The sequence below is a fragment of the Myotis brandtii genome, unplaced genomic scaffold (assembly GCF_000412655.1).
Source record: "Myotis brandtii unplaced genomic scaffold, ASM41265v1 scaffold1058, whole genome shotgun sequence".
NCBI classification, from domain to species: Eukaryota; Metazoa; Chordata; class Mammalia; order Chiroptera; family Vespertilionidae; genus Myotis; species Myotis brandtii.
The window spans coordinates 483,104-492,864 of NW_005353572.1; the positions used below are offsets into that span (position 1 = coordinate 483,104).

At 42.4% G+C, this 9,761-nt stretch overlaps 1 protein-coding gene across 1 annotated transcript in view; it reads right to left on the bottom strand.

Annotated features, from left to right (window-relative positions):
- APBB1IP (amyloid beta (A4) precursor protein-binding, family B, member 1 interacting protein) overlaps positions 1-9,761 on the bottom strand; it is a 125,079-nt gene that overhangs the window by 41,267 nt on the left and 74,051 nt on the right. The window contains exons 6-7 of the mRNA XM_005856975.2: positions 7,580-7,739; positions 5,289-5,410 (exon numbers count right to left, since the gene is read on the bottom strand). Coding sequence (XP_005857037.1) covers positions 5,289-5,410; positions 7,580-7,739 — 282 coding nt within the window. The remainder of the gene's footprint in view (positions 1-5,288; positions 5,411-7,579; positions 7,740-9,761) is intronic.

Below are 9,761 nucleotides of genomic sequence, written 5' to 3' on the forward strand. Positions count from 1 at the left end.
CCTTCCTCTTGAATTTTTTGGAATAGTCTGAGGAAGATAGGTTTTATTTCTTATTTGAATGTTTTGTAAAACTCCCCTGTGAAGCCACCTGGTCCTGGACTTTGGTTTGTTGGAAGTTTTTGATTACTGCTTCAATTTCCTCCATAGTTATTGGCCTATTCAGATTTTTTGATTCCTCTTGGTTAAGTTTTAGAAGGTCGTATTTTTCTAGGAATATGTACATTTCTTCTAGGTTGACCAGTTTGTTTGAGTTGCTCATCGTATTTTTTTATGATTCTCCGTATTTCTGTGGGGTCTGTTGTTTTTACACTTCTTTCGTTTCTGATTTTGTTTATTTGGGTCCTCTCTCTTTGCTTCTTGGTGAGCCTGGCTAGAGGTTCATCAATCTTGTTTATCCTTTCAAAGAATCAGCTCTTGGTTTCATTGGTCTTTTGTGGGGTGTTTTTTTTTGTCTCTATGTTGTTTATTTCCACTCTAATCTTTATTATTTCATTTTTTCTGCTTACTCTTGGTTTTCTTCTTGCTCTCTTTCTAATTCTTTATGTTGCAGGGTTAGATAATTTATTACCTATTTTTCTTTCTTTCTTTCTTCCTTTTTTATTTTTAGGTAAGCCTGTAGAGCTGTGCCCTTCTCTCTCAGGACTGCTTTCACTGTGTCCCATGGAATTTGGATTGATGTGTTTTCATTGTCATTTGATTCCAGGATGCTTTTTATTTCTTCTTTGATCTCTTTGGTAATTGATTTCTAATTTTATGTCATTGTGATCTGAGAAGATGCTTGATATGATTTTAATCCTCTTGAATTTGGAGAGACTTTGCCTGTGTCCCAATATATGGCCTCTTTGAAAATGTTCCATGTGCAATTGAGAAGAATGCATATTCTGTAGTTTTGGGGTGGAATGTTCTGAAGATGTCAATTAAGTCTATCTGATCTAGTGAGTCATTTAGGATTGAAGTTTCTTTGCTAATTTTTTGTCTAGAGGATTGATCCAGTGATGTTAATGGGCTATTAAAGTCTCCTACTATAATTGTGTTGCTGTCAATCTCTTCCCTGATGTCTTCTAGAAGTTTTTTTTTATGTATTTGGCTACTCCTGCATTGGGCACATAAATGTTTACCAGAGTTATTATCCTCTTGTTTTATTGATCCCTTTAGAATTATGAAGTGGCCTTCCTTGTCTCTTGTTATGGTCTTCACTTTGAGGTGTATTTTGTCAGATATAAGTATTGCTACCCCTGCTTTTTTTTTTCATTTACACTTGCCTAATAGATATTTTTCCATCCCTTCAAGTTCAGTCTGTGTGAGTCCTTTGTGCTGAAGTTAGTCTCCTGTAGACAGCATATGTATATGTCATGTTTTCTTATCCATTCAGTCACTCGATGTCTTTTGATTGGAGCATTTAATCCATATTACGTTTAATGTTATTATTGATAGGTACTTGTTTGTAGCCATTTCTGTGCTTTATGCCTGTATTCCTTCCTCCCTTTCTATTTCTTCTTTTTACAGCACTGCCTTTAGCATTTCTTGCATTGCTGGCTTGGTAGTGATAAACTCGTTTAGCCTTTTTTTGTCTGAGAAGCTCCTGATTTCCACTTCAATTTTGAATGATAGTCTTGCTGGATAGAGTATTCTTGGATTCAGACCTTTGCTTTGCATCACTTTGTATACTTCATTCCATTCTCTTCTAGCTTGATGTGTTTCTGTTGAGAAATCATTTGATAATCTGATGAGGGATCCTACACTTGCCTAATAGATATTTTTCCATCCCTTCAAGTTCAGTCTGTGTGAGTCCTTTGTGCTGAAGTTAGTCTCCTGTAGACAGCATATGTATATGTCATGTTTTCTTATCCATTCAGTCACTCGATGTCTTTTTGTATGACCATTACTTTGCATTCTTTTTCTGTCATGTTGATTGCCTCAGTTTCACTTATTTCCCGTCTTGGTGATTCCTCTTTTCCTTTCCTTTCCTCTGGGTTTTGTTGTCTCCCCATTCTAACTATCACCAGAAGGTCCAATCACCAAGTTGTGGCAGCCTGGGCCGTGTGCTGTGGGAGCTTTGTACCACCTAAGTGTCACTGAAGAGCTCTGACACCAAGATGTGTGGCTGCCATGGGTCGGTGGGAGCCCTGCTCGCCCAGGATAAGAGTCACTGGCACTCAGTGCAGCCTTGTGCATACACCTAGAATCAGCGACCCCGCCTGCACGGTGCTGAAAGAGACCCTGCTGTTGTGTGCCGAAAATCAGAGGCCCCTAGCATGCACCAGGAGTCAGTTTCCCCCTGTTCCCGCACTGAGAATCGAGTATTGTAGTCTTTATCACTTGGTGTGGCCTCGCGCTGAGAATCAGGCCCCTGTGTGGGCATGCGCTGAGTACTGGAGTCACTGGCTCTTAGTGTGTGTGTACACGGAATCAGGGAACCCGTGTGCGGGTGATGAGAAACAGAGTCAAGTCACTGGTGCTCAGTGCTGCCTCTCATGTGGAGAATGAGGGTCCCCGGTCTGCTTGGGGGACCAGGTTGCACAGCTGCCCTGTGTCAGTGGGAGGTCCACTCCTGCACTGCGGGAGACAGGCTTCCATGTGCCCTCACCCAGCAGGTTCTCCGCTGATTGAAGGGGCAGGGCAGGCTGGCATGTAGATCACCAACGTGGCAGCGCATACTGCCCATCAAGGCAGGGGGCAGGTTGTCCGGGGGCCAAGGTTCAAGTATGCTGGGTCGCTAAGACTGTCGTGTGATTGGGGGCACTGGGTCCCAGCAGTGGGGCTGTGTGCACTTGTCTGTCATCTAAGGGACCTAGGGCATGGCTGCTCCCTGCAGTCTCCTCCTGAGGAGGACCCTGGGGATCCTCCTAAATGGCGTGCTCTCCAATTGCAAGCAGAGGGAAGTGCCCGATCGAGCAGCATGCGGCAGTGGATGGCAGCTCCTCCATCAGGAGCACCCAAATAGCCTGACTGTAGTTCCCCCACTGACCAACAGATGCCCACCCACATTCATACCCATTGACACTCACCCCCACTCACCCACTCATATTCTTACTCTCGCTCCCATGCCTGCTGCCATGTTGGTTCTCTCGCTGGGTACTATTCTTTTTTTTTTTTTTTAATATATTTTATTGATTTGTTACAGAGAGGAAAGGAGAGGGATAGAGAGTTAGAAACATCAATGAGAGAGAAACATCGATCAGCTGCCTCCTGCACACCCCCTACTGGGGATGTGACCGCAACCAAGGTACATGCCCTTGACCAGAATCGAACCTGGGACCCTTCAGTCCACAGGCTGACGCTCTATCCACTGAGCCAAACCGGTTAGGGCTGGGTACTATTCTTAGAGACTCAATATGGAGGAGTGATGCCAGTGGTGGCTCTGAATGTAACTTCCCAAACTTAGCTATGTGTGTGGTTGTGTTACAGGATAGCAAGAAGCTAGAAAAATTCCAAGGCAGGAAGAATAGGGAAACTGAGACAAGAAAATTAAACAAGGTCAAACAATTTGGCAGCCTGCAGTCAACTTGCAAATATCAAGCCCTTACCTTCTCCCAGCCAAGGACACTTGAGAGCAAATGATTAATGTATCTCCAAAGACAGAAAATCCAGCAGTATTGGGGCTTGGAAAGATAATCACAAATCATGGGAAGTACAACAAAGTAAAAGGGGATCTTGAAATTTAATTTGTACCAAGATATTTGGCAGAGGAATTTAAAAAATCTACAGATAGAAAAATATATAAGGCAAGGCCCCCCCCCCCCCCCCCCCCCCCCCCCCCAGCACCCCCCCCCCCCACCAACTCGCTCCTCAGATTAGCCGAGAGAGCCCATTTACACTTTATGCCAGATGATAAATTTACTTGCTTTGCTCCTTTAATAAATGTGCGTGTTTTACTTTCCTAATAAATTTAACACAATTATCTGGAGTTACTCGTTTGAATTCATTCATACAAGACAGGAATTGAGGAGACGACAGCCCTCCCTCCTGCCCTCCTCACTTCCCAAACCCCACCCTCTAACTCAGGAGGCTGTTCAACAACAACTCTCTGGTGTCTGTGAGAGGTGCCTGTAACAGCTGTTCCGGTAGAGACCACATTTCTCAGCTTCCCTTATAGTTCAATATCACCATGTAACTAAGTTCTGATCAATGGGATATAAGCAAAGTAAAAGGGCCATTTCCAGGTCTTTGCAGTAAGAAGTCTGGTGGTGTACTCCCCTGGCTCTATCCTCCCCTTAGACAGACTGGAAATTGTCAGGTGGAAAGCAGCGTTGGACCTAGAGCTGGAAGTCCCATGTTCAGCATTGCAGAACCATTCTACTAAATCTTCCAACCTATGTCTGGGCTGGTATGTGAGGAAGAAATAAGCTTCTAGTTCAGATGGCATTCTAACTAACAGAGGCATTAAAGTGTGGGGTCGAAGGCAGTTATGGTTTGAAGACTTTGTATTTTTGTTTGCTATTTGTCACAAACAACAGTATTTAATTGCTTTGTTGTCAATCTGCCACCACACAACTAGGGAAGACCCTCGAGAAAAGCACAGTACAGGGGAAAGAACATTTTCCTGTAAGAAAGCTGCTCTAGAGTATCCTTTAATTCTGACTATAGTAAATGAGACTTGGGTTATTTTTTAACCTGTAATATCTAAAGGTGTCTGGATGTCTCCAAGGCTCTCATCTGTGTCTACTATAGTTAAATTCGTTGCCTTTCCTGAAAAGACTTAATGACCATCATGCAATTACAGTCGGCTGGAGGCCACAGTGGGAAAGCCTAGACTTCTGTGACATCCTTGTACACACAACTTGAAGGAAGCTTTTAAAATACGGAGAATAATGCTTTTTATTACGTAGACTAAAGAACTAAAGCACAAGAAGTTGTGCATTTTCCAGGTGTGCCTTTTGGCATTCCAGCATCAATAAGCACCAAATATGAAGAACAAAGAAAAAAGTATCTTCAAAATATGAAGCATTAATGGCCCAGGGTGCATAAAGGTATATTAAGTTAATGTAGCCAAAGAGAAGTAAGGACACAAAAGAAGGACTAGTCAATGGATTGATGTGTTTTGGGTAATGAATCAAAAGAAACAAAATGGATTATTTTCTTTCTGGATCTCTCAAAGGGCTCTTAGTTTTCATATGGCCTAAGAGTTGAGTTTATGCTTCTTTGAAAGGAATACATTTGTGATATTTTGTGAGGTAATGAATGATGCAATTATCTGGAGTTACTCGTTTGAATTCATTCATACAAGAATGAATTCCACAGGTGACATCCACTTTTTATATGGCTCATTAAAAAACAAGTTATCTTACCTGGGGGTTTTTAAATACAGCATATTTTTCCTCTTTCTTCAAAAATACCACTTTATTTTCTGTGTCTCTTGTCCAGTCTGATAAGACTTCAACAACATTTTCATGGTCTTCAAAAAACCTTTCTGATGAAATAAGAAAAATAAAACAGTATTGAGTTAAGCACAATGCCTCATACTTCACACAGGGTTTTATTTTTATTTTTTAAGTTTTATTGTTTAAGATATTACAAATAGTAGTACATATGTTTCCTTTTTTTTCCCCATTGACCTCACCCCAGCCTCCCCCACCCCCCGCCACATGCCTTCACCTCCCCCCACCCGCCCAGTTTCTTGCGTTTGTTGGTTGTGCTTACATGCATGCATACAAGTCCTCCCGTTGATCTCTTACCCCCCTAACCCTCCCCTACCCTCCTGCTATAGTTTTACAGTCTGTTCACACAGGTTTTTAGAAACTCCTATTTCTTAGATGATATCACATTGTAACATTCCTGTTACATTAACTCTTTAGTGTATCAGGTCTTCAACTTATTTTCCACAAAAAACATGGTAGATGAACCTACACTATAGTAATAATGGTCAGCCATTGGATTTTTTACTGTAAATAGTTTCAGGTAGAGGTAAACATTCTCTCTGTAAAGAGGGTAATTAGGCAATAATTGGTTTAAACAACTGTGAGATATGAGATAAGCACTCTAAAAAATCATTCCTTAAACTCTTAAAGAATACATGTATATTGGAACCAAACCTAAACATAATGGAAGGCTTTCACTTTTATACTTGACTCAGAGTTGACAAAAACTTCAAGAGGTTCTTTCAATGTAGGCCATTGCCTCCAGAAATAAATTTCTCTAAAAGCTTCTGTGGGAACCATGTCAGGGTCCTTGGATAGTCAAGACCAATGGGAGCACGGAGGCCTTGTTGTCAATACACCAGAATGGCCAAGGCCGCTCTGAACATGAGCCTAATCGGGGTGCCCAAGGCCAAGATACCATGGGCAGGTGCAAAGACACACAGTACACTGTGCCCTTCTGCAGTCAAAATGATTGATGTCACTGTTGGCAACTAGCCTTCTTTGACCAGGAGTCTGCTAGAGAGAGAGCAGTGAGCTGAGGTTAGAGAGCTCAGGGAAGAGAGGCGATAAGACAGAGGATGTAGCTCCTATGTGTGCAGTAGAGAAGAGAGCTCAGACGGAGCTGAGAGCTGGTATTGCTATGATGTAAGGCTAAGAGCTCATAGAGAGCTCAGATATAGCTACCATGTTAACCAGCCAGTGTGCTGAGAAAGAAGCTCGGAGGTAGTTACTATGTGAGGCTACAGAGACCAGCCAGTGTGCTGGGCAGGGGAGACAGGAGAAACTGCTGAGCCAGAGAGCTCAGGTACCGCTATGAGGTGATGCGGTGAGTCTAGGGGGCAGCGTGCGGCTGCTCAGATAATAGCTGTGGGTACAGAGACTAATGCTGCTTTTGTGGGAAAGATGTACATGTTAACCAGCCAGTGTCAGGCTGCCTGCCTGAATGGACTTTGCTGTGGAGAATTGCTTTGTCTGACGGCTATATGGCCCACTGGCTTTTGCAATAAAGACTCATTCTTATACATCCACAACCTCTCATGGCTTCTCCGTCTGCCCCGGTGCCAAGAACTGAATCATACTCAGCTCTCCAGAGCACCAGAGCTCATGCAGGGCTCCCGCTGTCTCTGACAGCTTCTAAAACAGGAAATTCTCTATGCCACCAAGCTCTCCAGGGAGATAATTGTTCTGTGAGTGGTATTAAGAATGAGAAGTAATAGTATTTCTTTAATTTTTCTTTCCTTTTTTTTTTTTAACTAGATCAATTTCTATCAACACTACTTTGCTCGTTGGGGTAGAGCCTCTTCAGCTAGACAAAGTATCAGACATTAGGCGAGTGGAAGGGAGAAAGGGGAAATGGACAGTGATGTGAAGCAGAATTAAACTATAGTTAAAAATGGGAACGCTAAAGAAACATTAGCAGACAGATACCCAGGCCGTCCATAATCTGCTCAGCTTATAAGCACGCAGTACCAAGTATCATCCTGTCACTTTCTTTCCCTTAGGCGCCACTAGAGAGTGACAGTAATAATGCTTACTCTCCCCAAGGTCTGCCACCTGCTATAATTTTGCCTCTTCATTTCTTCCCCACTAAGAAATGAAGAGACAAGAACTGAATCTGGCAGAAGGGAAGTGATGTTTCGGAAGTCTTGATGGCCTTCAACCAAACTCCTGAATAGACAAAAACCCATATTAAAGCAAACCCAAAGATTTTGGGGACTTACCAAGTTGTAGTTCTGGGTATATTTCATAAAGACACCAGTCTACACTGCAGTCACAATGGGTTTTCTCGAAAAGGTTGTCTAGAACGTCTCGGGCCAATTGCCGCTCATCCACCATCAGCGACTTCGTGCTGTTATCATTCATGTGCACCTTGACAACCAGCTGAGGATAAAGCCACAGAGCAGTCACTCAATGTCAGCCACTGACGAAGGCCACCAAGATTTAAGGTTTCAAAGTTGCTATTGCTTCTGCTAATTTAAATAAGAAAGTGTTCCACGAATGGACTCAATATGAATTCACTCACACTCTGAACACTTGTTTAAGGTGCTAGGAATATAGAGGTGGAGAAACTGATTCACAAAAATAGAAAAATGTACAATAAACAAAGTCCTTGCCCGGCAAGAGATTGCATTCTAATGAGGGAGGCAGAAGACAAACAGAACCAAGGTAGTGCTGACTTCCTGTTTTCCTGACATTTGTCTGTTACTTATTCAGGTTCATCCTGGAGCCCAGAAGCATTTCTTGATTGAAAGCCACATCTGTATCTTTGTAACAAATTCTTCTCTTTTGTTTGGCTGGAGCAGGGGTCCCTTTTCATGCAACCCAAGAATTCTAAGACAATCACTGCCCAACCCCCAGCCTGCAGTGCACACAACTACTCCACACACAACCAGCAGAGAAATCCTGTAAACATCACCAACCAGAACCATCTGATACTCTTGCTTAAATTTCTATTCTTTTTTTTTCTTTCAGAGAGTGGAAGGAAGGAGGATAGACAGGAAGAGAGAAACATCAGTGTTAGAGAGACATATTGATAGGTTGCCTCCCATATGTGCCCTGACCAGGGTTGGGGATTGAGCCTGCAATCAACATACAAGGTACGCACCCTTGACTGGAATCGAACCTGGGACCCTTCAGTCCAAGGGCCGATGCTCTATCCACTGAGCCAAACCACTAGGGCTTAAATTTTTATTCTAACTTGAAAAATTGGAAAAGGAAGTGTGAAATAGCTACAGACAAGTTCTGCCTATTCTGTTTCCCTAGGTTTGGTCATGGTAATTCACAAATGAGACTCATCATTATTTAAAAAGTGATTAGGTGGACTGGAGAAAGATGCCATACAAATGGTAACATTTCTTCCTTCCTAAAAGTTTGGGTTGGATTCTGAACAAGCTGGGAAACTACCCCTCCTGTCTAATCTGATTTTCAGAAAAATCAAGTTGTCAACAGAGTGAAGGTGCAGTTCCCACCGATTGTTATGCAGAGTTACTGATAGCAACCAAGGACGTGGGCGGTGATAAAAATCTGGGTTAGAAGCAGGCAAGGACCACAGGTTGAAGCTTCATGTAGTGCAAGCACGTCAAACTCAAAGGCTAACATGGGCCAAATAAACAAGGCATGCGGCCCGAGAGCCGCGAGTTTGATATGCTTGATGTAGAAATCAGGGCAGGAAAAGTGCATTTCCGGCTCCTGGGACCATTCAAATTCAGGCTTCCTAAAAACACCTTTTCCTTCTTGAAAACCTGTAGCTCAGAAACCTCTAGTTCAGTGGTTCTCAACCTTCTGGCCCTTTAAATATATTTCCTCATGTTGTGACCCAACCATAAAATTATTTTCGTTGCTACTTCATAACTGTAATGTTGCTACTGTTATGAATCATAATGTAAATATCTGATATGCAGGATGGTCTTAGGCGACCCCTGTGAAAGGGTTGTTCGACCGCCAAAGGGGTCGCGACCCACAGGTTGAGAACCGCTGCTCTAGTTGGATAGTTGCTTTCATTCATGTTTGTCTTCTGCTGCATTTAAAATGATAGGTCCAGTGCCAAAGACACATTCACCTGACCTATGAAATAAGGCCCGGAGGGTTACACGGAAAAAGAGATATTCCTTTAAATAATGGTCTTTACTATGATTTATTTTCTATGGAAGGCATACCCATTGATCTCTGCTGAGAATTATTGCAATAAAGCAGCAATTTTCAATGTTTTTCATCTCATAGCACACAAATGAATTTCTAAAATTCTGTGGCACACCAAAAAATATATTTTTTTGCTGATCTGACAAAAAAAGGTATAATTTTTATATATTTTTTAAATTGATTTTTTACAGAGAGGAAGGGAGAGAGATAGAGAGGTAGAAACATCGATGAGAGAGAAACATCGATCAGCTGCCTCCTGCACAC